General features: G+C 44.4%; 1 protein-coding gene across 2 annotated transcripts; it reads right to left on the bottom strand.

The window, feature by feature from the left end:
• Positions 1-136: 136 nt before the first annotated feature.
• DYNLL1 (dynein light chain LC8-type 1) lies at positions 137-27,745 on the bottom strand. 2 transcript variants are annotated; one of them, XM_045458184.1, is made up of 3 exons: positions 27,629-27,745; positions 2,121-2,258; positions 137-562 (listed from the first exon to the last, which is right to left on the bottom strand). In XM_045458184.1, exons 2-3 carry the CDS (start codon positions 2,250-2,252, stop codon positions 425-427), a joined length of 270 nt encoding a protein of 89 aa, XP_045314140.1. In that variant the 5' UTR covers positions 2,253-2,258; positions 27,629-27,745; the 3' UTR covers positions 137-424. The 2 variants fall into 2 exon arrangements, with proteins under 2 accessions (XP_045314140.1, XP_045314139.1); XM_045458183.1 differs by lacking the exon at positions 27,629-27,745 and adding an exon at positions 2,457-2,593 and having other exon boundaries at positions 233-562.
• Positions 27,746-27,891: the final 146 nt, after the last annotated feature.

Below are 27,891 nucleotides of genomic sequence, written 5' to 3'. Positions count from 1 at the left end.
CTCAAGAGCACGAGGCACAGGCCAGTCTATTAAATCCCACAGAAACCAACTTCGAAGACTGACTCCCACTAACCTAGTCAAGATCAAGTGATGGGCCATCTTCAAACCTAGATTTGAACAAATCGTAACTAACACACACTTCTCCAACAGATTTATTTTTGAAAGGAATGGATTTTGAGGAGGAAAAACACGGGGTAGAGATATGGAATAGAAAATAAATACAAATGTAAGCTGTTTTGCTAATTGTTTTATAACCACAACAAATTCGTACAGAGAATGCCCTGTACAAAACAACACAATAAAGGTTCAAAGATCGAGGTGTTCCCCTAGGCAAGGCTGAAGATTTCAGTCTCTGGTATTTGGAATTTAGGCTGCAGTCCTTGTTTTTGGATGGATCACTGGGTGTGTGACACAGTCCATGCGATTAACCAGATTTGAACAGAAGAATGGCCACTTGGCCCAGGTAGAAGTAGATGAAGTGTTTGGTTTCATGTGTCACATAACTACCGAAGTTCCTCCCCACGATGCAGTGCCAGGTGGGGTTGTACTTCTTGTCAAACTCCTGGTGGGGGGAGAGGGAGGAAGAAAAAGAGAACACTAGAATTTCAGTGCTAAACCAGAGGTCAGAGTTTGCCTCCTAGATAAGTAGAGCCTGTAGGGGCAGAAAGGAGGAACGTTAGCATCTGCAAATTCTTAGCATGAAAGAATGTTCCCCAGCTCCAAGTCGCCTACATAGTGCATTAATGCAAACATACTTGCAGTCTGAGCTAAGCTGAGAATGGGGGTTGGGGAGGTAAAAGGCAGAAAGGGCAGCCTCAAAGGGCGCTTTGTTATCATGGTAATTTCACCTCCGTATCTTTTATGATATTGTTAATTAACAGCAGGTGATAACAGTGTCAGTCTATCAAGTCATGTGTAAACAGAACAAGTCAAAATTATCCTCCTGTGGATCATGCACCACAAAATCCAAAATGGTCACTATTTAGCCGAAAATACCCCATTCCTTAGCGCACTCCAGTATCAATGAAAACAAAAAGATGTCCAAAAGGGCAAAGCCTCAATTAACATCTAAACCACTGTGTGAAAATTTGAAAGGGGCACAGCAATCCACTGTTCCTACAGAAAGAATGCTAGCAGCAGAATCCGACAGCCACCTGGTCAGATTTTATCCTTAATTGTAATTTCAGTAGCCCTCTCTTCCACATCTATCCTGATGATGCCCATCTACCACCTGGTACACAAGGACAGCAAATTGCAGAAACAACTTTCCCTGTTTTCCTTACCCAAAGGGGCTCTGAGGACCAAAACGCCGGTGATTTCTTCACTTAGGCGACTGTAGGGCAGGGATCAAAGCTAACCTTTCTCTATAAAATTCTTACAAGTCTCTGTGAGGAGTTACACAAAAGTCAGCTCTTATACAGTGTATGCAGCATGAACATCTTTCAGACCTATTGGTATAACATTCTTACAAGCTAGATGAACGCACTGCTGCGTTGGTCAAAAAAGGTATTTCTGTTCCATCTGAAGTCTTTCATCTCCCTATTCTCAACTGGGAACCCTCCCACGGCTTAGGCTGCCAGCTTCCTTCCCTTCCAGAAAACACAGCTCGGAGAAATTGGCAGTCCTGCCAGCTTTCTACAGAATGCTATTTACCAAGCCCTCACCCCAGCCCCCTAACCACCACCACCACCCACTTTCCCTCAACTGCCGACTAAACTCCCCACTGAAAGGCTGGCAACATCTCCCTCCGGCCCGGCTGGAAACACCCACGCAGCACCCCCCCGCCCCTCCGGAACACCCAGATGGATCCTCCGCGCAGGAATCCTGCAGAAGGGGGAATCGCTGCTCCATGATCCTAGAAACCGTTGCTAGGTGGCGCTTTCCCCCCGCGGAGCTGGGTAATAAAAAAACTTCAGGAGCCGAGGGTCTGGTCTTCTCATCAGGAGCGCAAAATTCATCTGCGTCCTTTCTGGAATCCTCTACACCCCAGCCGCCCTGCGTGCCTCCAAGGACCTCTGCCAAGCGCCCTGGGGACGCAGCATCGGGTAGAAGGACTAAGTTGTGATTCGCCCCAGCTGTGCGCAAACGGCTCGAGCCCCCCACCCGCACCCCGTCCTCACCTTCTTAATATGGGCCGCAATGTCCTTCTCTATGTTGTATTTCTCCAACGCCTGAGTCGCACACTCCACCGAGTCCTGTTGCATCTCCTCCGACATGTCGGCGTTTTTGATCACGGCCTTTCGGTCACACATGGTTACCTGGGGGGGCGAGGCCCCGGCAAGGGGTAAGAAGTTGGGGTGCAGGTTGTGCCTGAGGCGCCAGCTCCCCCAGCCCGCTCCTCCCGCCCCCCACCCCACTTCTCAGAAAGCGCGGGCCGCGCGGACCGAACGGCGGGAGAAGTCTGTCGGGGGATGTAACCAGGCGAAGAAGCCGACCGCAGCCCCCGAGTCCCTCACCGAGGAGCAGGGGGTGGCCAACTGCAACGGTCTCCTGGGGGAGGGGCTGGCGACGCTCACAGCCGGCTGGAGCTACCGTCGCTACCGAAGCCGTGGCGCATCTAAGGAGCCCCACGCCAGCCGCCGCCGCCTAGTGCCTAGGCCCCGCCCTGCTCCCGCCGGCCCCGCCCCCCATCGAACGTCCCCATTGGCTTGACGCAGCCCCCAGGACTCTCCCATTGGCCCATGACCTCAATGGTTCCCTCAGGATCTTTCTCCTGCATTTTGTTGCGGACCACAATGCATCTCTCGCGGCGTCGGTTGCCCCGGCAATGGGCTGCACGCGTTGAGGCCCACACACCCCGAAGGTGGAGCTGGGGCGGGGTCGTAAGGACCACCCAGAGACCAGAGGGGTGCGAGGAAGCTTTGTGCCCAAGCCAGGAGAAGTGCCTTCAAATTTTCGAAGTTTGTCCCAAATTTGCGAAGGTGTTCTCGAATATCTTGGGAAGTTGGGTGTCCTACGTGTGTCTCACCTCCACCCCAGGTCCCAAGGATTTGGGGATTCTGACTGAGGTAGCCAGTCCCTTCACTGGAAGTGTATCTCTGAAGCAGGGCCGGCTTTATGAGGAAGTGACCAGTGCAGTCGCAGAAGAAGGGACCCAGGGTTTGGTTTAATGCTCTACTCTCGAATTCTTGAAATTATTGATTTTTTTTTTTTTTAACAAGGGATCCCACATTTTCATTTTGCAGTAGGTCCTGCAAATTCTATAGCCGTTCCTCTTCTGAAATTTGGGTAGTGGGCCAAGGGAGGTGGGGAGGTCTTCAGGAATGGGAGAGGGTTTCTTTATCCTGCTGGGCAATGGAGACTTCCTTTAAGGGGCTAGGGGGCCATCTGGGTGGATTTGGGAGTGCTGATCCCAGGTGTGTGTGTCTGGGGTGGGGCTTCTTGCTTTGATGAGGCAGTCTTTCCAGTGTGGGAGTTTCTTGGTTGAGGATTTTCTCCAGGGCGGAGGTGCCCAAATCGATAGAAAGGCATCCCTCAGAGGTATTTTCCTCTGGCTTTGGGAGACCAACCACTATGTGGTTAAAAAAGCTAGATCTTGGGGGGTTGGGGAGCAGGGTCAGATCTGGATTTAAATCCCAGCGTTGTTATTTACTAGCTGTTTGAATGTCAGTTTTCTTATCTGTGAAGGGGGACTAAATATAAAAGGAAACCACTTCATAGGCATGTTGGGAATATTGAAGGAACTAATAATGCCTTTGAAGTTCTTCAACACAATGTGTGACATGTACTAGGTGCTCAATGAATCTTATCAAAGACTATCAGCTGATGGAACTGTCCCAAGAGTCAAGCAAGATTTTGACCAACCCTTAAATGCCTATGATGTGTTTTTGAACTTCCATAAGCAAGTTACCAGACTCATCGTGCAACCAGAAGCTTTCTGTTTACATTTCTGCGTTTTTCTTCTTGACCACTCACTCTCATTAACCCCGAACCCCTTAAAACAGTTGGACCTGACAGGCACATAACTCTAAAGAGAAACAGATGGGAATAATGAGCGCCTCAGGTATCACATGTGCGTATCAATTAAGTAAAATTAAGAGGCTTTTCCAAGTTCCAGGTTTCCAATGGAGGGATTATGAGTCTCAGGAGTTAAAATAATTCTGTATGGTGTTGCTCCTGAGGAAGAAGTTGGGCTGGAAATAGGGGTGAGGCTGGGTTGCTGCTTCTACCTGACTTGGGTGCATGATTCAGAGCTGTGGAATCTCATGATGCCAGAGCCTGTATCTGTCTTGGGGGCCTGTATATATATATATATATATATATATATATATATATATATATATATATATATACACACACACACTTTTCTTATATATTTTTTCAAATATATGTATTTATCTCTCTGATCTATGGCTTGGCGAGCTTCTGTTTGAACAGAAGGAGCTGAGAGTAAAGTATATGCCATAATAAGAATAGCAACTGTTTATTGAGTGGTTGTTTACCACCAAGTGCTTTCATTCATTCAGTTATTCCTCACAACAGCTGGACCTAGGACCCCTTTCCTCCTGTTTTCCTCTTTGCTTTTTTTTTTTTTTTTTTAATATTTATTTTTGAGAGCGAGAGAGAGCACAAGCTGGGGAGGGGCAGAGAGATAGGGAGACAAAGAATCTGAAACAGGCTCTGAGCTCTGAGCTGTCAGCACAGGAGCCCCATGCGGGGCTCAAACCCACGGACTGTGAGATCATGACCTGAGCCGAAGTCGGACGCTTCGCTGACTGAGCCACCCAGGCACCCCCCTCTTTGCTCATTTAGATTACAGCCCAAATGCCACCTTCCCTGACATCCCATCTCTACCTGCCCTCTACCACCACGCTTCAGTGACTTTCTACAACGCTTATTTTTACTCCATTGTACTTGTTGCATTTATTCCTTCAGAAGAATTATCTCATGTATTTATTTGCTTGGTTATTGTCTCTCCATCCCTGTCTTGTTCACTGCTGTATCTTCAGCATCTAATTCAATGTCTGCATTGAATATATAGTATGCATTGAATTAAATATGTGTGGAATTAAAATTACCAGGTCTTATATCCCCATTTAATAGATTAGGAAGTTGATTTTCTCAAGGTCACATTGTTAATAAGTTCTAGGTCTGGATGACCTAAAATCTATTCTTTTAACTTCAGTGTTATTATAGTTAGCTGAGTAGACAATCTGCCTTTTTCTTATTTATAACTTTGAAGATAGGGAGTTTAAAATGGGATAATGTTGGGGCGCCTGGGTGGCGCAGTCAGTTAAGCATCCGACTTCAGCCAGGTCACGATCTCGCGGTCCGTGAGTTCGAGCCCCGCGTCGGGCTCTGGGCTGATGGCTCAGAGCCTGGAGCCTATTTCCGATTCTGTGTCTCCCTCTCTCTCTGCCCCTCCCCCGTTCATGCTTTGTCTCTCTCTGTCCCAAAAATAAACAAACGTTGAAAAAAAATTTTTAAAAATAAAATGGGATAATGTTAAAATTTTATTTTTTTTAAGCTTATTTTTTTATTTTGAGAAAGAGAGAGGAAGAGAGAGAATCCCAAGCAGGCTCCACACTGTCAGCAAGGAGTCTGACTAGGGGCTCAATCCCACAAACCATAAGATCATGACCTGAGCCTAAATCAAGAGCCGGACACTTAACCGACTGAGTCACACAGGTGTTCCTAAAGTTTTCTAACAGAGAGTAGGATTTTCTTTAATAAATGCCTATAACTTTCCCTCCATTTGTAGCACCTGCCTTCCCTAGCATCTCCTGTGTTTGTACCACTCATCTCAACCAGCTCTTGACTCTAATTATTTTAATTTTTTTTTTTTCAACGTTTATTTATTTTTGGGACAGAGAGAGACAGAGCATGAACGGGGGAGGGGCAGAGAGAGGGAGACACAGAATCGGAAACAGGCTCCAGGCTCTGAGCCATCAGCCCAGAGCCCGACGCGGGGCTCGAACTCACGGACCGCGAGATCGTGACCTGGCTGAAGTCGGACGCTTAACCGACTGCGCCACCCAGGCGCCCCGACTCTAATTATTTTAAATTGGAAAGTAGGGTACTACCAGAGACCCTTGCCTTCCTGGGCTATGCTTAACCCCTGGAAACTCCTAGGTTTCTAGGAACCAAAAACCTTGCTGCCTTTTTCATTCCTTTAGCACTTACTTTTGCAGTTATTTCTTATTTCCTATCTATTCATCCCACAGTGAGGTATCCCCTAATTATCAGAGAAATGTACTGTGCAGTAAGGATGCTTCAAATATGTGCCTAGAATCAGTTACACTCCCATCCTCAAGGAGCTTCTAGTCAATAGTAACCTAAACCTTCTAGTATCATAGGTTTGGGGTTTGAAGGGACTTCAGAATGCAGGGGCCCAGCCACTAACTCTTAGTGAGGTGAGGTAGGTGGGAGTGGTAGGAACTATGACAAATAGAAAAACGCTTTCAAAGGTGTGAGGCAGATACTGCCATTTGGGAATGCTGCCCCAGTGATGCTAAATCTTCTGATTTTCTTTTTTTTTTTTTTTCCGTTTATTTATTTTTGAGACAGAGAGAGACACAGCATGAACGGGGGAGGGGCAGAGAGAGAGGGAGACACAGAATCAGAAACAGGCTCCAGGCTCTGAGCCATCAGCCCAGAGCCCGACGCGGGGCTCGAACTCGCGGACCGCGAGATCGTGACCTGAGCTGAAGTCGGACGCTTAACCGACTGAGCCACCCAGGCGCCCTAAAATCTTCTGATTTTCAAGAGAGATCAGAGATCTGGATTATTTTTGTGATAAATATTGTTTTTAGTGTACCTGGGTGGCTCAGTCAGTTGAGCGTCCCACTCTTGATTTTGGCTCAGGTCATAATCCCAGGGTCATGGGATCGAGCTCCACTTTGGGCTCCAGGCTCAGCATGAGCCTGCTTAGGAGTCAGTCTCTCTCTCTCTCCCCCTCCCCCTTTCCCTCACTTGTGCTCTCTCTCCCTAAAATAAAATTTTAAAAAATATTAAAAAAAATTTTTTTAAATATTTTTTGGGCTCTATACTGACAGCATGGAGCCTGCTTGGGATTCATTCTCTCTCTCACTCTGCCCATTCCCTGCTCACTCTCTCTCAAAATATACATTAAAAAATAAAATAAAATACAGTGCAGTCTAGATATGGCCTATGGTCTTCTCATCTAGTTGAATACTCTCTTTTTGTATTCAGGAGACTCAGAGAAGGTATAATATATAAACATATAGTCTTTGTCTAGAATTCCTGACACAGAGCTCTAAATACCCTTAGAATTTTTTGAGTGATAAGAGCATCTTTTGTTACTCATAATGAGCCCCTCTTAACTACTGATACCTGAGTTGATGCCAATGAGGACTCTTTGTGAGGAGGGTGCTGGATAGCTTCAAATATCTAGATAGCTAGTCACAAGAGGAACCTAATAACCCTGTTATTAGAGGTTTGAAACTTTCTGCTCCCACCCCAGTCATGTCCCCTTCCCCGACCCTCCCCATCTCCTCACCTGGGAAGGGAGAGGGGCTGGAGATTACATTGAATCTCCAGTGTCCATGTTATATAATGAGATCTCCATAAAAGCTCCAAAACCTTGAAGTGCTGTGAGGGTGGTGCCCCTGGAGAGGGTGTGGAAATCTGCAATACCCCCACCCCCAATATGCTTCTCCTCCATTTGGCTATTCCTGTAAGTAGAGTGCTTTCTTGAATTTTGTGAGTTGTTCCAGAGAATTATCACACCTGAGGAAACTGTCATGAGAATCCCCAAATTTTTAGTCTCCTGGGTGAAGTGAAGGTAGCCTGGGAAGCCCATGGGCAGGGACATCTGAAGTGGGGGCAGTCTTATGGGACTGAGCCCTTAGCCTGTGGGGTCTGTGCTAACTCTGGGAGTCAGTGTCAGAATTGAATTGTTGGACCCCCAGTTGATGTTGGAGAATTGAAGAATTGGTATGGAAAAATAAGTACTTAGTGTTGGGGGTGAGGGGAAAAACAGTGTCAGGAAAAAAGATACTACAGAAGTAAAGGGACCTGCTCATGATTACATAGCGAGCTACTTATGGAACCTGGTCTGACTCCAAATCTGGTATTCTGTCACATCATACAGACTGGCTTGTCCTTGGGTGCTGGGGATTTTATATTTTCTGGGAGTGAGTGGAGTGTGGTGTATGCTTGCTAATTGGCACATAAGGTTTGCTAAATGAATGCTGAATAAATGAATGGATATAGCACCAAAATGCCTACACTTAGAGCCCCACAAAGATGATATCTGGTGTAGTTTTGATTGGCAGCAGGAAGGGGACAACTCATTATAGCAGAGACTCAACAAACCACATTCTTGTCTGATCAGAACCATCTGATCAGATTTAGAAAGCCTGAGAATAGGTCATTTCCAGGGTCCTCTGGAAGTTCAGATGACACCAGAGTAAAACCACTATGACGCCACCAAATAGAAACCTCAGAGAAGTTTCCGAAATCATCCTTCATGATTTTTGCCAAACCTGCACCCTACCTCTACTACTATTTATTCCATATTTTTCTTTAATTAAACTTTTATTTTCTTAAATAAGTATGTTTTAAAAGGCAAATGTATGTTATGACCATAAATGGAAAACCACTCTCATTTGTTATAAATGTAAGGTAAGTAACTATAAAATAAATATTTGAATATAAAACATTTTGTCCTCATATTGCTTAACTGATCTTGGAGACCACTAGTGATATGGTCCCACACTTGGGATATGCTGCCCTAGTGGAGGAGGGTTCTTAGAAGGGGTCCATGGTTGGGTTTTACAATCCCCCTAGAATTATGCACAAAATGTGTGTTGTGCTCATAGGCATTTTCCAGCGAGAGGATCTATCGTTTCCATCAGATGTATGAAGGGATTTAGAACCCAAAGAAGATAAAGAACAATTGCCCTAGAATAACCCAAACTCCTGGAATGAATGTCACAATTCCCTCACCAGATCCCACTGAATTGGCCCACCTGGCGTTCCAGAGCTTCACCAGTCTGGGCAACTCACTCTACTCCACTTCTAGGTGCTAAATTTGCTTGAAAAACCTTCTAAACCTGAAAACATGCATTTTCTATTCCTACCATGGGAAATCACAATTAACAGGAGGCAAAATTTCTACAAACATAGGCTTTGGGATCAGACAGATCTGCCTAGGAAAAACCTAAGTTGTGCATCCTCCTACAAGTTAGTTAACCTCTAGAGGGGCACATTCCCGATTTTTAAATGGAGTTAATACCTTCATGATAAGGTGGTGGTAAGGATTGTATTAAATAATTCATACAGAGGTAGCTCAGTTAAGTGTTCAACTCTTGACTCTTGATTTCAGGTCATGATCTCATGGTTGGTGAGATCAAGCCTCTAGTCAGGCTCTGCAGACAGCGTGGAGCCTGCTTGTGATTCTCTCCCTCTCTCCCTTCCCCTTCCCTGCTCATTTTTGCTTGCTCTCTCTCCCCCTCTAAATAAACATTTAAATAAATAAATAAATAAATAAATAAATAAATAAATAAAGTGTCTAAAGACCCAACCAAGGTCCAAAACAAAAACAAAAACAAAAACAAAAACAAAAAAAGGTAGCTATTGCTGTTGTGTATTGAGACCCTACTATATGCCAGGCATTTGGGACACATTGTCTCACTGAGTTTTCACAACTCTATGACAAGGATATCAAGAACTGCTGGTCTCTCCATTACACATAGGAGGAAAGAGGGTCAGAGAGGTGAGGTCCCTTGCCAGAAGTCACCCTGCTCAGAAATGAAAGAGCTGGGTCTGACTCCACAGTCACATATGGTAGATGGAACCTCTGAGCTGTCCCACCTCCCCAGACAAAATGAGCTGATGGGTGTTCCTGGAGACTTTTAAGCATCCCTGGCTCCTGGCAGAAGCCCCCTACATATATGTTGGATGGATGGATGGATGGATGGATAGAAGGGATGGATATTTCAAACTGATTCAGCATTGCTTCCTCTCACACTTGACCCTAGATTGATCCTTGACTGTCTTGATCTTCTCTGGAAAAACTACCTTTATATTTTAGCCACCACACTTTCCCAGGGCCTTCAGAAAGCCCTTTGGGATTGTTCATAAGCAGGTTGCGGGATTCCTTGCAGGGCTTGGAGCTCTACCCTCACACAAACAGGCTAGAAAGGGTGACTACCTGCTCCACCTCCACTCACCACTTGTCCAGGATTACGCCGTCCCCAGTCCTGTCCAGCAATTACTTTCCGAGGTTTTCTGGGACCTCAAGCCCTTTCTTGGATCAGTTCTGTCACCAACCTAGCAGCCCTAGCCCTCCCTACCTGAAAGGACATGTGAGATATGGCCTTGCAGCAGCCCCCAGAGTTGATTCAAGGACTCCTGCCCAGAAAGGATGGGCTTCATGGGAGAATGCATAAGGCCTAGGTTTGAATCCAGAAGCTTCTTCCCCATGGAGAAGGGCTGGCACTAGCCTGGGGCTGGCAGGGGAACTGAGGTTTAGAGCCAAGTACTGTACTGCAGTGCAGGGAGAGTGAGGCCATGCAGGCTAGGACAACTCAGGGAAGAAAAATCTCCTCTCTGGCCAATAGCCAAGCCTTGACTGAGTGGACAGACCCCTCTGAAGGCTTACTGCTCAGTCTCCTGTCCATGGTGGCAGCAGATAAATTCAGGAACATCCAGCCAGAGAAGACTAGTAGCCCACCTCAACTTCCTCTACCCTTTCTAAGGTGTGTAATCTTAGGTAAGTCCACCTCTCTGAGCTTCAGTTTTCTCATTTGTAAAATGGGGATTGCAATAGTCCTTGTTTCTTAGGAACAATTTGGAGATTGAGATGGTGTGTGTAAAGTATACAGTGCAAGACTTGGCACACGGCAGAAGTCAACAATGCCAGCTACCAATTATCATTGTTACCCTAAACCAGGATTTTTCCACTAACATTTTGGACCAGAAAGTTTTTTTGTTAGGGGGCCATCCTGTGCATTGGAGGATGTTATCAGCATCCATAGCCTCTACCTACTGGATGCCAAGTGCACTTCATACCCACTGTCAACCAAAAATGTCTGTAGACAGCACCAAATGTCCTCTGGTGGGTGACACGGCCCCAGTTGAGAACTATTCTTCTAAACAACCTAGACTGAGTCCAAATGTCACAAATCCCAAACTCACAGCCCCGTGTAAAGACAAGGCAGGTAGGCCTACTACAGATGAAAGGATGAGACATCCAACAATTACAGAACAGGTTCCCTCCAGAGAACACTAAGAAGCTGGACCTAGGTTTGCTTTAGGAGCTAACAGCCCCCTCTGACTCACTAGTGACCTCAGTGTTACTCTTTAATTCTATGCAAAGTGGCCTGAGTTAAATCTCAATTATTCTAGTGCCCAGATAAAGGGACAGGTAGCTGGTATCTGATTTCTGGCATCTGCATTCTTTTTCACTGACTGGGAGAAAAGTTGATTCTCTAGAACTCAAGAGTTCATTCAGACCTTCATTCCTGACTGCTGAGAGATTTTTGAGAGAACTAGATGTCAGTCATTGTTCAGGGTGCTGAGAATTATGATATTGTGATTTATAATGAGAAATATATATATAATATATAAATTATATATATATGTATATTTTATATATATAAATAAATAATATATAAATATATATTTCAACCAGGTTCCTGGCTCACAGCTCCCAAAATCTTGGAATTTCCTGAGCAGTTACAGAAATGGCAGTAGCTTTTTCTTTCTTTTTAAACAAATCTCAGCTATTCTGTCATTTTATTTGTAAATAATCAGTTTGCATCTCTATGGCAGCATTTTTGTCATGACATTTGGTCTCTAGTCTCAGTTCCTGAAATGGGTGAAATGGGTGTCTTGTTATCATAAGAAGTCCTTCTCTACTGTTTATGTTAATAAAGTGACTTTTGGAAAGTACTTAAGGAGAGTTGATTGCCAGTGGAGCCAACCACGTGATCAGAAGGTTGGAACTTTCAGCTCCACTCTGACCTCCAGGGGAGGGGTGAGGGGCTGGAAGTTGAGTTCAATCACTAATGGGCAGTGATTTAGTCAATCATGCCTATGTTATGAAGCCTCCATAAAACCCTAGAAGGACAGGGTTTGGAGAGTTTCTGGGTTGGTGCGGGGAGATGCGGGGAGAATGACATGCCGGGAGAGGGCATGGAAGCTCTGAGCCCTCTCCCCATACCTTGCCCTATGTGTCTCATCCATCTGGCTGTTCCTGAGTTATATCCTTTCATAATAAACTGGTGATCTAGTAAATAAAATGTTTCTCTGGTTTCTGCGAGTTGCTTGAGCAAATTAATCAAACCCAAGGAGAGGGGCATGGAAATCTCTGATTTATAGCCAGTTAGTCAGAAGTACAGGTAACAACCTGGGCTTGAGACTGGCTTCTGAAGTGGGGTGGGTGCGGCAGTCTTAGAGGACTGAGCCCTTAACCTGTGGGTTCTAATGCTATCTCCAAGTAGATAGTGTCAGAATTGAGTTGAACTACAGAACATCCAGCTGGTGTCCAGAGAATTGCTTGTTGGTGTGAGGGAAAACATCCTCCCCATATATAGTGATTGGTGACCAGAACCCTATTAGGAATGTACAAGAGAACAAAATGGACAAAGTCCCTTCTTCATGGAACTTATATTCTAACAGGAGAATAAAGATAATAAACAAGCAAAAATACGTCATACCCTGATAAGTGCAATGGATGATAATATAGTAGAACAAGAGAACCAAGGGTGACAGGATGAGGAGTCTTATTTTATTTATTTTTTTAAATGTTTATTTATTTCTGAGACAGAGAGAGACAGAGCATGAGTGGGGGAGGGGCAGAGAGAGAGGGAGACACAGAATCCAAAGCAGGCTCCAGGCTCTGAGCTGTCAGCACAGAGCCCGACACGGGGCTCGAACTCGGGAACAGTGAGATCATGACCTCAGCCAAAGTCGGATGCTCAACCGACTGAGCCACCCAGGCACCCCAGGAGTCTTATTTTAAATAGAGGTTTCTGGGAAGGACTCTCTGATAAGGTGCAATTTGAGCCAAGATTTGATGACCTGGCTACTGGGTGGAGGATAGAGTGTACAGAAGCCAGTGGAGGCAGAGAGGCCAGGCATCAGATGGCTTGAACCAGGCAGGAGTTAGGATGAGAGGTGGTTGACTTCTGGATGTATTCTGAGGGTGGAGCTGACAGATTTGCTGATTAATTTAATGCAAGGTGTGAGGGAAGAGAGGAGTCAAGCATGACTCTAAGACTTGTGGCTTAAGCAACCAGAAGAATAGATTGGGTTGGGGAAGGCTGGCCAAATCAGGAACAAAAAGTTGTTTTGGCCATGTTAAGTTTGAGATGCCTATTAGACATTCCAAGTGGAGAGTTGGATAAGTAAGTAGTTGGATATATAAGTGGAGAGTTGGATAAATAAGTAGTTGGATATATAAGTTCTGGGAAGAGGTCCAGGCTGGTGCTGTAATTTGGGGAGTCATCAGCTTATAGATGACATTTAAAGCCATGGGACTGGATGAGATCACCACTGAGGGAGAAGTACTTGAAGATGGAAGAGGTTATGCTTATTCAGCTAGCCACATTATCTGAGCTTTTAACATGGGCCAGGCCCTAAGGTAGGTGCTAGGTATAAAGATGTATATCCCTAGGCACCTGCCCAAGAGACGCTCTATTAATTTTTCCTAAGTGCTTTGGCCATTTAAAGGATAAACATTGAGAGTTCCTGTCATGCCCTTAGTCATTTATTCACTTTTTTCAACAGATACTTATTGAATACCTACTTGTACAAGTTTCCCATCTAGGCACTAGGGACATGAAAGGAAGTAAGTCAGATATCACTCCATCCTAATGGTGTTCACATTTTATATGTGGAGGAGGTGGGCGTTGAACAAGATGCATGTGATAATGTGAGTGTAGTTGTGACAAATGCAAAGACGGAGAAGGTAGGCTAGTATGAGTTCTGTTAATGAGGGCTGTGACCAAGCCTGGGAGGCAAGGAAGGCTTTCCTGGGAAGTCACAGTTGAGGAGCAATCTAAAGGAACAGGAACGTGCAGAAGGGGATGTACAGAAGCTTCTCAGGTGGAAGGAATAGCACAGTCAAAGGCCTGAAGGCTCGAAGGAGACTGGCAACTGAAGGAAGGCCAACATGGCTACAGAGCAGTGATCTGGGGAGTGGGAGACATGAAGCTGGAAGAGGGGGCAGCAGCCAGACCTTTGGCATCTTGTGAGCCTGGTGAAGACACATGGACTGTCCTGAGGCCACCATTCTCTCTGAAAGGCTATTTATGCCCTTGGAAGACTTCTACAACATAATTTTTCATAGATCCTCAATAATCCATCCGTAACTATTTTCCATCCATAACTTTTTGAAACAAGCTCTTATCATTGAACACTCGGGTTGTTTCAATTCCTCAGCATTGTAACAATGCTTTGTTCTGATGAACATCCTTCAAAGTTAAAAATAATCTTTGTTTTATTCTACTTTCAGAAGCAATAGGTACTCATTGTATGAAAGTCAAACACCGCAGCAATTTAGAATCTGGAAAAGAACATTCCTGGTAATCTTGCAATTCAAAGATAACAGCTGTTAAAGTTAGATTTTTATAAAGTATTTAATAGCCTTTTTTCTTCTTTTTACCAAAATGGGGTGCTTCTGAGTTTTCCATGTCATGACATATAAATCTGCTTCATTCTTTTAATTAACTTCCCTACATTCCCACCATTTCCACCTGCCCACGCTCAGGTGTATGCACCTACTGCCTCCCCTCCAGGTACCAGGCATGAAGCATGAGTGCTCCTATCTAAAGTCATCTCCCTGGCACTGAGCCCATCTTCTCTCACTCCTGTGATTGCTAGTTGGTCAAATTCTACATCATTTAATTTCTCCCATCTACTAGATTATTCCTATTAGTGTACACACATCCTGCAGCATTTTCCATCTTTCATAAATGCCTTTATCTTAACTATACATTCTCCTCTAGCTACCACCCCATTCAGCTCCAAAGAGTTACCTATATAATTAGTCCCCCCTTATCTGTGGGGGATGCATTCCAAGACCCCAGTGGATGCCTGAAACTGCAGATGGTACAGAATCCTAGATAGATACTATGTTTTTACTATACGGACATGCCTATGATAAAGTTTAATTTTTTAATCAGGCAGAGTAAGAGATTAACAACAATGACTCCGCCCAACAATTAACAACAATAATAAAATAGAACGATTATAACAATATACTGTAGTAAAAGTTGGGTCAATATGATCTCTCTCGAAATACCTTATTGTACTGGACTCCCCTTCTTGTGACGATGTGAGAGGATAATATGATAAAATGCCTACGTGATGGGATGAATTGAGGTGATGGCATAGGCATTGTGACACAGTGTTAGGCTACTAGTGACCTTCTGAGCATAGTTAGAAGGAGGATCATCTGCTTCCAGACCTCAGTTAACCGTGGGTAACTGAGACCGCGGGTAACAGAGATGGTGGAAAGTGGAACCGCGGATAAGGCTGGAGGATTATTCTCTCAATATCTCCTATTCGGAACTATGAGAAATGAATTTTGGTTGTTTACATGCCACCCAGTGAGTGGTATTTTGTTATAGCAACCTGAAAGGACTGAGCCATCTGCCATTGTCCATTGTCTCCTCCATTCATTGCACCAAAACGGCTCATCAAGGTGCCCAGTGACCGCCATGTGCTAAATCCGGTGACTCGTTCTTAGCATTTTCATTGATGTATTCGTCACAGTTGCTTTCTTCCTTTCTTTTTTTTTTTTAATTTTTATTTCTTTTTTTGACAGAGACAGAGCATGAGTGGGGGAGGGGCAGAGAGAGAGGGAGACGCAGAATCTGAAGCAGGCTCCAGGCTCTGAGCTGTCAGCACAGAGCCCGACGCGGGGCTCAAACCCACAAACCACGAGATCATGACCTGAGCCGAAGTCAGAGGCTCAACCGACTGAGCCACCCAGGCGCTCCTGCTTTCTTTCTTTCTGAAGTTCATTCTTTGCTTAGGTTCCAGGACCCCCTGGACTCTGACAGTTCTCTTATCTCCCTGGGTGCTCCTCCTCAGCTTCACCTATTTGTTCCACCCCTTGTCCCTGACCTCTGAAGGAAGGAGTGTCCCCGGTTTCACTCTTTGGGCCACTTCTCATAGTCTCTATTTTCCTGGCTCTAAAAACCATCTCCATGTCTGGGACTCCTGTTTCAGTCTGCTTGGGCTGCCATAACAGAACACCAGAACCTGGATGGCTTCTAAACAACCAAAATTCATTTCTCACAGTTCTGGAGGCTGGAAGTCCAAGATCAGGATGCTGACACAGTTAGGTTCTGGTGAGAGCCCACTTCCTGGTTTAGAGCCGGCCGTCCCTGTGTCCTCACATGGTGGAAGGAGTAGGGGGATCTTCCTGAGGTCTCTCTTATAAGGGCCTATTCATGAGAATATTCCTATTCATGAGAGTTCTACCCTTATGACCTAATATTTCTCCAAAGCCCCACCTCCTAATCCTATCACACTGGGGGACAGGTTTCAACATATGAATTTGGGGGGTACATAAACATTCAGTCTGCTGGAGCCTTCAAATTTGTAGTCAGCCAGAAAAAAAATTGTGGGTAAACTGAGAACCCCATTTGCAGCCCTCTCCTAAAGTAAAGATAAGTCTTACAGGGCTGAGCCCTTAACCTGTGGGGTTCTGCACTAACTCTGGGTAGTGTCAGAATTGAATTGAATTGTTGGACACAGAGTTGGTGTGGGAGAATTGGAGAATTGATATGGAAAAATGACACATTACGTATCAAAAAAAAAAAAAAAAAAAAAAAAAGACACCAGAGGAAATCACTGAGTATTAGCACAGTGTTAGATACACGGACTTCAACTGATATAAAAATTATAAGCCACAAATAGAGAATTAAAAAAAAAAGATGTGAATAAATGGAAAGTAACATCAAGGTTCTAGATGGGAAGGCCAAATATAGCATGAATGAAAAAATTTTCCACGTGTATATTTGTAGATTTAACACCATTCCAATTAAAATACCAATAAGATGTACAGAACTTGATAGAAAGATGCTAGATTATGCTTAGACAGATTGGCAACAGAACTAAGCCTTCCAGAGGTACAAATTAGGAGGAAAGTTCTAGACTGGGGTCACACTGTTCTTGCCACCACTGAATACCAAGTCACCAAATCAGGGACCTGGAGGCCGCGGAGGGTTTGGCCAGGCAAAAGACTGGGGAGGCAGAGGTGGAGAAATCAGTGTTTCAAGAGGTAGCCCCTACAAAGAACAAGTGTATGCTTTCAGACACAGCAGATCCTAGAGAAGCTGGCTGAGGAGCAGTGGGAGGTGAAGAGAAGCTGGGGGAGGCACATCATGAAGAGCCAAGATAAGGATGTGGAAATAGGGTATCTCTCCAGGGGGCAGTCACTTTGTCTCCTCCACTGCTGAGTCCCTAGCAACTAACCCAGTGCACACAGTAGGTGTTCTATAAATATCTTGGAGATCTCTTCATACCTGTATAAACAGACTTGTTTTTTGTAACTTCTGCATAGTGTTCAGGCTTCCACATTTCCCATGTGACAGGTCGACAGGTCCCCTCTGGATAGACCTTGAGATTGCTTCCAGTTATTATTAGGGAATCTTATTATTATTATTATTATTATTATTATTATTATTTATTTTTGAGAGAGAGAGAGAGAGAGGGAGAGAGAGAGAGAGAGAGAGAGAGAGAAACAGAGTGTGAGTGGGGGAGGGGCACGGAGAGAGAGGGAGACACAGAATCTGAAGCAGGATCCAGGCTCCAAGCTCTCGGCCCAGAGCCCAGAGCTTGAACTCACAAACCATGAGATCATGACCTGAGCCGAAGTTGGACACTTAACCGACTGAGCCACCCAGGCGCCCTGGGAATCATAGTTATTATTAAGAAATATCCTAGCATTTTGAATACAGCTCTCCTGTATTCAGGATCCCTGTATTCAGTGATTCCTCCTGTGGCCTTTCCTCCCCAGGGCCAAGAGGGATCATTGGATTTTTTTTTGCTTGGTCCTGTTCTGCTCTCCTTCTGGTTCCCAAACAAGCACCCTTTTGCTATTCATGGTCCCCTCTGAGACTGTGAGACTGTATTCCCCTCAGGCCTTCTCCTCCCCCCAGCCCGCACATCAACTCCCCTTTACAATCATGCTATTCAGGGATATACAATAAACATTTGTATGGTAAAGGCAACTCACACTGATTTCCATTGAGCGCTGAAATACTTAGGACTTAATGTATACTCTAACCCAGCTTGGCTCTGATTTACTTTAGGGCTTCTCACCCTAAGTCACCTGTGGTTCTAGAAGGAGAAAGAACACCCCTCACCCTCAACCCTTGGCCTTATTGTGCTGAACTATTTAGTTTCCCCCAGAGCACCCAGCTCTCTTCCGACCCTCCCAGCTTTCTTTGCACATGCTTTTCCTTTTCCTCTCCTCTTGTGTCTGGCTAACACCAGCTTCTTCTTCAGGTCCTAGAAGCCATTCCCAAGCCCCTTGCCCCCACCGGAAGCCTTCCCTGAACACCCCACTCCAGTCTGGGTTAAGAGCTACAGAAGCACCCTGTACTTCTTGTAGCACATATCCCACTTCACTGTAATTTCCTTTTTAGTAGTTTGTGAACAGTGTGAGGGCAGAGTTTGGCGGTTTTTGGTCGGTTTTGTTTTATTTTGAAGATTTTATTTTATTTTTTACTATTTTTAATGTTTATTTATTTATTTATTTAAAGTTTATTTATTTTTGACAGAGAGAGAGAGAGACAGAGCATGAGCGGGGAGGGGCAGAGAGAGAGAGAGAGAGAGACAGACAGAATCCGAAGCAGGCTCCAGGCTCTAAGCTGTCAGCACAGAGCCCGACGCAGGACTCAAACTCACGGACCTCGATATCATGACCTGAGCCGAAGTCAGACGCTCAACCAACTGAGCCACCCAGGCACCCCATCGTTTGTTTATTTTTGAGAGAGAAAGACAGAGAGACACCAGAGAGACAGAGAGAGCGGGGGAAGGGCAGGGAGTGAAGGAGACACAGAATCTGAAGCAGGCTCCAGGCTCCAAGCTGTTAGCACAGAGCCTGACACGGGGCTCGAAGTCATGAACCGCAGGATTATGACCTGAGCCGAAGTCAGATGCTTAACCGACCGAACCACCCAGGTGCCCCAAGATTTTATTTGTAAGTAATCTCTATACCCAACGCAGGGTTTGAATTTACAACCCCCGGATCAAGAGTCGCACGCTCTACTGAGCCAGCCAAGAGCCCCAAGTTTGGGTCTTGTTCACTGTTTTGTCCCTGGCACCCATGACAGGACCAGGCGGTTCTGTGGCTCAATAAATATCAGTTGAATGAATGAACAAATGTCAAGTGGGCAAGCAGTGGGGAAGCCACCAATGTCCCAGATGCTACATGCACCACTGTAGGCTCTTAGAGCTGGGGAAGAAGCAAAAATCTGGACAAAATGGGACAAAAATCTGGTTTCCTGCAGGTACCTTCAAGGAGTGTGTCTGGCAACCCAAGAGAAAGGATGGAATAACAAAAGAAACTGGTCCCCAGCTGCCTAGCTTCAGGGAATGTTTGTCAGTGTGACATTGACAGAAGCCCTGCACATGTGCTGACTGAGGGGGAGAGCCAGCCTCAGCCAGACAGAAGCAGGTTCAGCTACTGTGCATGTGTTAGCACAGAGGGATGTGTGGCTTCTTGGCTCTTCCTTCTTCTTTTTTTTTTTTTTTACTTAAATAAAATCTCCAGCATAAGAGACTCTTAAAACTGAGAACAAACTGAGGGTTGATGGGGGGTGGGAGGGAGGGGAGGGTGGGTGATGGGTATTGAGGAGGGCACCTTTTGGGATGAGCACTGGGTGTTGTATGGAAACCAATTTGACAATAAATTTCATATATTGAAAATAAATAAATAAAAATTAAATAAAATCTCCAGATATTTCCCATATTTGTTTGTTTGTTTGTTTGTTTGTTTGTTTAGCTTTAAGGAGTGTTTTTATTTTTGAGGTGCCATTACCAAATTATATTGACACAGCTCATTAGAAATCTGCTTAGTAAAAAACTGATTTGAGTCCAAAAACATTAAGATTCTATTAAATAGGGGCGCCTGGGTGGCGCAGTCGGTTAAGTGTCCGACTTCAGCCAGGTCACGATCTCGCTGTCTGTGAGTTCGAGCCCCGCATCGGGCTCTGGGCTGATGGCTCAGAGCCTGGAGCCTGTTTCCGATTCTGTGTCTCCCTCTCTCTCTGCCCCTCCCCCGTTCATGCTCTGTCTCTCTCTGTCCCAAAAATAAATAAACGTTGAAGAAAAAAAAAAAATTAAAAAAAAAAAGATTCTATTAAATAAATGTATCTTCTTGCTGCATCAAAAAAAAATCATTAGCACTCTCATTAATCATTTCACACCCTTTCAACCCTTTGCTTGTGTTTCTGGTTTAATTCGGCTGTGAAATAAGTTTCAAAGGTACGTGATAGGGTGGAGAATGTTTAGGGAAATTTTCTGGGTTGAGGGTAAGGAATTTGGGGCTGAGAAAACAAAACTTGGTGAACTTGAAGAGTCTGTCTGTCATTTTGTACCTTAGTACCCCTTTTCTGGAGCTAGAATAAATCTTTTTTAAGTACTAGTTAATAAAGTCAACAGGTGTTTATTAAGCACTGTTAAAAAGAAAACCACAGGCCCAAAATAGTGTCACTGAGGTTAAGGCTCCAAGTCAGTAAACCAAGACTTAACACCTAACCTAACTGCAGTTTCAACCCCCCCAGAAATGGAACCTTTAACCAGTCAACATGTGAATTTTCTGGTTAACACAAGGAAATTTACTGATAGGCCCCCTTCAGTTCCCCTCAGGAGGATGACTTTGCTTAAAAACAATGGATTCTTTGCTAATAATTTGCTTTTTTCCACTCCCTCTCTACCTTTAAAAATGTTTCCTCTTCTATAGCCCTTTGGAATTCTTGTTTACTAGCTAGACTGGATGCTGCCTGATTCATGAATTGATTAATAAAGCCAATTAGAGAGGTGTCTGGCTGCCTCAGAGTGGCATGTGACTCTTGATCTTGGGGTCTTGAGTTTGACCCACGTTGGGTGCAGAGATTACTAAAAAATAAATAAAGTTAAAAAACTAAAGTCAGGGGCACCTGGGTGGCTCAGCTGGTTAAGCATCCAACTTCAGCTCTGGTCATGATCTCACAGTTCATGGATTCAAGCCCTGTGTCAGGCTCTGTGTGGACAGCTCAGAGCCTGGAGTCTGCTTCGGATTCTGTGTCTCCCTCTCTCTCTGCCCCTTCCCCACTCATTCTCTCTCTCATTCTCTCTCTCTCTCTCTCTCTCTCCCCCCCCCCTCAAAAATAAAATTTAAAAAACCAAAAATTTAAAAAAATAAAGTCATTTAGATCTTTAACATTTGTTTTTGTGTTGTTATTTAACAGCACCTACTATGTGCCAACATAACATGGCTGTAAAGGGAAGTGATTGGTCTCAGTGGTTCTTAACCTTTTCTGGGGGGTGTGACCTTTGAGAACGATGAACTGCACCATCCTATATGGTAGCCACTGGCCACATTTGGCTATTTAAAGTCATATTAACTAATTACAATTAAACACAATGAAAAGTTCAGTATCTTACTTGGAGTTCTTACATTTCAAGTGCTCAATAGCCAAATGTGGCTAATGGTTACCACACAGAACTTAGATATAAAATGTTCCCATCATCATACAAAGTTCGATTGGACAGCATCACATGGCTATTCTCCCCAGAAAAAAAGACTCTTCTTTCAATGTGCAATCCTTTACATCTGACTTTACAACTTTTACAATGTTGAAAGATTGGGGTGGGAGTTGAGTGTATGTGTGTGTGGGGGGGGGCAGTCGTCATTGATGCCCCTGAATCCAAGACAAAGAAGCCCTGATATGATAAGCTATTTGAACACTCCATCTCAGAATAGAGCAAGCTGACAAAAATAAAGCAACAAAGCTGTTACAAATTCAGCATGCTCACTGCTTTAAATGTACCTCCTCATGTAAAACCAGGGTTCCTACCTGGATGGTCACATTCAAAGAAACATCAGCTTATCCAAAAATAATTGAAAAACAAATACTAAGGATTTTCTGCAGTCTCTTAAGGAGACAACAAAGGGGAATAATATTCACAACACACTGCAAATCTTCTTGAATTATCTTTCCTATCTTTTTCCTCTTCTCATCCTCCCACACGTGGCACTTGCTTCCTGAAAGCTCTCTGCACCCCCATCCAAACCCTCTCCAAACCTAGTCTGCTGCTGCTTCTCCCCTTCCTCCCCTGCACAGCAAATTTCTCTATTAGCGACCTCTGCAGAATATGTTTTATTTTACTCCATCACACAAATACAGTGGCAAAGAATAACAAAGAGAAGGCTCCCTGGGTGATGTGACTAGGCACATGTTCCACAGTGACACAACCCACAGCTCTTCCTGGCAGCTTGGACCAGTTTTTCTCAGATGACTCATTTTCCCACCAATGGTCTACTCCCCCATCACTTCTTCAGTCCACTGCTCCCAAGGACCAGAGTCTGGGAGAAACTCATGACTGAGCCTGACACAGAAGAAAACATTTTGTTGGCATGCCAGAGGGAACTGATGTCATAGGGAAAGGGAGAAAACCAGATGGGCTGGTTCGCAGAATGTTTTATCCCTACTGATAATTGTTTTATTATTTTTTGGGGTGCACTGCCCTACTCGCTAGTAGGGAGTGAACGGCTTGCTGTGGGAAATACATTAACTCTTCATAGTCTGCCAAGATGAAAGTCTTCGAGATGAAGATAATTCCATTGGTGCCATTCTTATCTTCATGGTACAAATGATTGACATTATTGAGCTCCTATGTATTTTAGGTGAAAGCTTATCCCTGTGGGAACAGCAGTCCTATCCCATGTATCTGAGGACTCTGATGCCCATCCACCATCATTAGGTCATGCACCTCGAATTCTGTTTTCAGTGGACACATAGAGCCTAGAGCCATCACATTTCTTATCCTTCTTTATGTTTTCCATACACATCTGAACTCATCATCATCGTCCATCCCCTATAGATCACCTCCTGCTTTATTCCCATTTTAGAATGCTACTATTGCATAACCAGTTCTCTAAGCCAGAGACTTGGAAATCAACCTGGACTCCTCTTCTCTCAGGCCCCACACCCAACCTATCTCATCTCCCATGTCCTTATGATATCTTTTCCTTGAGATAACCCATCTCCTTAGTATCTATCACCTTACATCAGGCCACTGACATCTCTTGCTTGGAGGACTGCCACAGTCTCCCAACTGGTGTCTCCCATGTTACTTCTCTGTGTAACCTGCTAGTCAATGGGCCATTTGGGGCTATCCCTGTTCTTGCCTATACTCACCTTTAGGCTAATCTGACTACATTGTCATATCTTCCCAGAACAATAAAAATCCAACTCCAAAATCATTAGTGGACAATGTAGCTTTAAATGAAGGAATCTATGAAGTCACAGGAGGGGGCTTACACTGCAATTACATAGCAATACTTCCTACAGAGACTTCTGGTCTCTCATCTCTGCCCAAGATTCTCCTCCTCCCCCCACCCCCCATTATGGCAGCTATTGCCACACCTCTCCTTCACTCCCTTTCCTTTCCCTACTATCCTGCAGCTGCCCTCTAGTCAAATTAACTCTTGGTCTCCTCCCAGAGACTCTGTAACTCCTACTCCATATCTCTAATCTGCTCAACTGCCACTTCCTTCTGAAAAGATCTCATCCCAGCATAACTCCTTAAAACCCTTCATGGCTACTCGCTGCTTTCAGTAGAGTCCACACTCTATAACATGGTCTACTAGGCTTTGCAAGCCCCAGCCAGCTCCTTGTCCCCATCTTCCCCACTTGAACCCTCTGCTCAGCTATACCGTAGGGCAGTGGGGATTGCCCCTGGTCTGATGTGCTCTGTTCTTAATGTTTACTTATTTTTGAGAGAGAGTGAGCAGAGGAGGCGCAGAGAAAGAGGGAGATTGAGGATCTGAAACAGGCTCTGTGCTGTCAGTGCAGAGGCTGATGCAGGGCTTGAACCGAAGAAATGTGAGATCATGACCTGAGCCTAGGTTGCATGCTTAACCAACTGAGCCACACAGGCACTCCTGTGGTGTTCTCTCTTCTGTGGAGGTGATCTGTCATGCTGTCCTTTTTTCCTGAAAAATCCACCCCTTTTTCCCTACGATTAACTCTTACTGTCTTTCAGGGCTCAACCTAAACATCTCCTGCAAGCCTTTCTTATAATCTTGAAGACTGTGTTAGGCGGTCTCACAGCAGTTTACCTTTATTGCAACTGGGCTCTCAATGGCTGTTTGAATAACAACTTGAAATATACTTTGAGGACAGAATTGTATTACCACATGCCATGGGCCTCCTACAGGGCCTAAACTATAGCAATGGACTCAATGGTGCTGAATAACTAAATAAGCAAAAGCTCAAAAGCGCATCCCTGCCTAGGGTCTGTGGCCTTAGTAGAGAACTGAACCCATGAGCCCTTTAAGCATTAAGCTATAATTCTGGCCTCGTTTGTGTTCTAAACTGCAAAGGTTAGTACCTGAATTCACAGAAAAAAAACTCTACCCTTTGGGGTTCCATGGATGATCATAAACGACCCCTAGAAATTTAGCTGTGTTCCTTCTAATCTAGGAAGGCTGTAGTTGCCATATCTCCACATAAGGGCACATTTTCTAGGCTAGGTATGAATCCCTCTGGGAATTGCATGCCTTAGGACTTTGTACAATATATGCTGAATCATTACTATTCATAAGCAATCTTCCACCTAGAGTACTAGTAGGCTACTTAGCTGACTCCAATAGCTTTTTTTTTTTTTTTTTTTTTTTTTGGTTTGGTCTTTCCAGGCAACAACCATGTAGGAGTGGCAGGACTCAGAAAGAGGTATTAACACACCTAAACATACCCCCAAAATGGGAAGGCATCTGGACTTGTGGATGCCTTTAGGATATGTAAGCTCCTATAAGTAAGGCTTTGTACTTAGACTCAAGATCATATTTGGCCAGGGCTCTTTCCTGCTTGACTTCTGAAGGCTAGCAAAGAACAACTAGAAGCTTTACATAATCCAGAATACAACAGATGGTTCTGTTTTATTTTAGAAATAATTTATTGTGCTTTGTTCCAATTATAAAAGTAGTACATGCCAAATACAAATTTGATAAATACGGAAAAGCATAAATAAAAATATAGAAATCATTTCCAACAAGAAGGTATCTCCACAAACATTTGGAGTTATTTTCTTCCATGCTTTTTTGTTACAAGTAATGTATATATTTCGAGCCCCGCGTCAGGCTCTGGGCTGATGGCTCAGAGCCTGGAGCCTGTTTCCGATTCTGTGTCTCCCTCTCTCTCTGCCCCTCCCCTGTTCATGCCCTGTCTCTCTCTGTCCCAAAAAATAAATAAACGTTTAAAAAAAAAATTAAAGAAAAAACAAAAAAAAAACCCCAAGTAATGTATATATATATATATATATGTGTGTGTGTGTGTGTATACATATATTATACACACACACACACACATATATATACATTATATATATATAATACAATATAATATGTATAATATAATATATGTATATATATGTATACACACACACACACACACACACACACACACATATATGTTTTTTCCCCTCTCCAGTGTGTGTGTGTGTGTGTGTGTGTGTGTATTCCCTTGAACAGAACTGGGCAACACTGCTTAAATTTTTGTTTACTTTTTTTTCCCAGAATATAAAAATGAAACAGAGTTGCAGTAATTATATTCAGCTTTACAGAAATGTGTAAGGTCTAAAGTGAAAATGCCCACAATTGCATTCTTTAGAAACAACTGGTGTCAACCAGTTTAATAGATTCCTTGAGAATATATATTTACATGTGTATAACATACATATTAAACACCATTTTATTTTTATTTTTTAAATAAAATTTATTTATTTATTTTGAGAGAGAGTGCAAGCAGGGGAGGGGCAGAGAGAGAAAGAGAGAGAGAATCCCAAGCAGGCTCTGCACCGTCAGTGCAGAGCCTGATGTGGGGCTCAAACTCCCGAACTATGAGATCATGACCTGAGCCGAAATCAAGAGTTGGGTGCTTGGGGCGCCTGGGTGGCGCAGTCGGTTAAGCGTCCGACTTCAGCCAGGTCACGATCTCACGGTCCGTGAGTTCGAGCCCCGCGTCGGGCTCTGGGCTGATGGCTCAGAGCCTGGAGCCTGTTTCTGATTCTGTGTCTCCCTCTCTCTGCCCCTCCCCCGTTCATGCTCTGTCTCTCTCTGTCCCAAAAATAAATAAACGTTGAAAAAAAAATTAAAAAAAAAAAAAAAAAAAAGAGTTGGGTGTTTAACTGACTGAGCCACCCAGACGCCCCAAACACCATTTTAAATTCATTTTAATTATAACTAAATTAGCATGACCTTAGCATCCTTCAAAATATCATTTAAAAATTGTGTAACATTCAATATTATTATGTTGGACCACTCCCTTATTATCAAGCATTCCATTTTTTTAACTGCACAAAATGCAATGAACATAATTTACTGTAACATTTTCATATTTCCTTATGATGAAATCCTACAAGTGAAATTACTGGACCAAAAGGTATATGTATATTATCAGGGACTGATGTATACCATCACAATCTGCCTTTCAAAAAGGATATACACTCAGTAGTTATGCGTGAGTGCCTAATTTCTGTTTTGATTTTAAAAGGCTCAGAGGTGGTATAACTACAAATCAACTACTGTACCTTCATATTAAATTTTTTTAAATGTTTATTTTTGAGAGAGAGTGGGGTAAGGGCAGAGGAAGTCGGAGGATAGAGGATCTTAAGCAGGCTCTGTGCTGAAAGCAATAGCCTGATGCTTGCAGGAACTCACCAACTGTGAGATCATGACCTGAGCCAAAGACGGACACTTAACCAACTAAGCCACCCAGGCGCCCCTAAATGTTTGGTTTTATTCCGTTGCCATTCATTGCTAACATTAACAGAGTTGGGTTTATTTTGGTTTTGGTTTTTTTGGCGACCGGGGCAGAACACGAACACCAGAGTTTGTTTTTAACAAGTTTCATACCTGCCCCATTTATTATGCAAATTTCCAGACATACAAAAAGGTTTAAAGAATGGTGCACTGAACAGACTGAACGCATCCACCGTCTAGATTCCACAGTTAACATTCCGCTGTGTTTGCTTTTGCCTATCTGTCCATTATGCATCAATCCACAGAGGTTTCGTTTTTAATATGAAAGCTCTTTTTCGATCAAGACTCTTGTGATGCAAGGCCTCTATTTCTGGAGCGTCCCCACGTTCAGTGCCCTGAACTATGGGAAGTAAATGTGAAAAAGTGCCGAGGTGAGTGTCTACCCGAGCTCCTGAAAGGCTCGGCCCACAGGTGGGGGGCACGGCTTCGGCTTCTAATCCTGATCCCCTCAGTTTTCTCACCTGTAACACTGGAATCCCTCCATCCCCGGTGAGGATTAAAGCACTCTATAACGACAGCTGAGATACTCCCTCCGTGTCTCCCTTGAATGTCACAGCCCAAGCTCCGGAGGCCATCTCAGCTCTCACACCCACTTTAGTTCCCCGTCAGTTCTTAGACCTCAGTTCTAATCAAGTGTTAAATGGGGGTAGGGTCACCCAGAGGGCTACTGACCTGAGTCTGAGGGCCGCGACAGCCCCACCCAGCCCACCGTCCGGGACTCCTTCAGACCGCAGCGTGGTCGGCCTGCGGCCCGGACCTGGCTCCCTCCCTCCGGCGCCCCGCAAGCAGAGTGACAGTCCGCGGGGTCCCTTCCGACCGCTTCCCGCGTCGCCACAGGGAATGCTCACAAAAGCCTGTGAGGCAGGCGGCGCTACAGAGGCAGAAAACTGAGGCCTAGGAAGCCTGAGTCACTTGCCCAAGTGCACTAATTAGGC

Source organism: Leopardus geoffroyi, chromosome D3 (genome assembly GCF_018350155.1).
Source record: "Leopardus geoffroyi isolate Oge1 chromosome D3, O.geoffroyi_Oge1_pat1.0, whole genome shotgun sequence".
Classification (NCBI taxonomy): domain Eukaryota; kingdom Metazoa; phylum Chordata; class Mammalia; order Carnivora; family Felidae; genus Leopardus; species Leopardus geoffroyi.
Note: the sequence above shows the minus strand (reverse complement) of the source record. Positions and strands in the feature narration are given on the sequence as shown.

Excerpts from the sequence above, each read along its gene's own strand:
- DYNLL1 (XM_045458184.1), bottom strand. The coding sequence starts at position 2,252 with ATGTGTGACCGAAAGGCCGTGATCAAAAACGCCGACATGTCGGAGGAG. Across the intron at positions 563-2,120 it reads TTGCGGCCCATATTAAGAAG|GAGTTTGACAAGAAGTACAA; the intron begins GTGAGGACGGGG and ends TCCCCCCACCAG.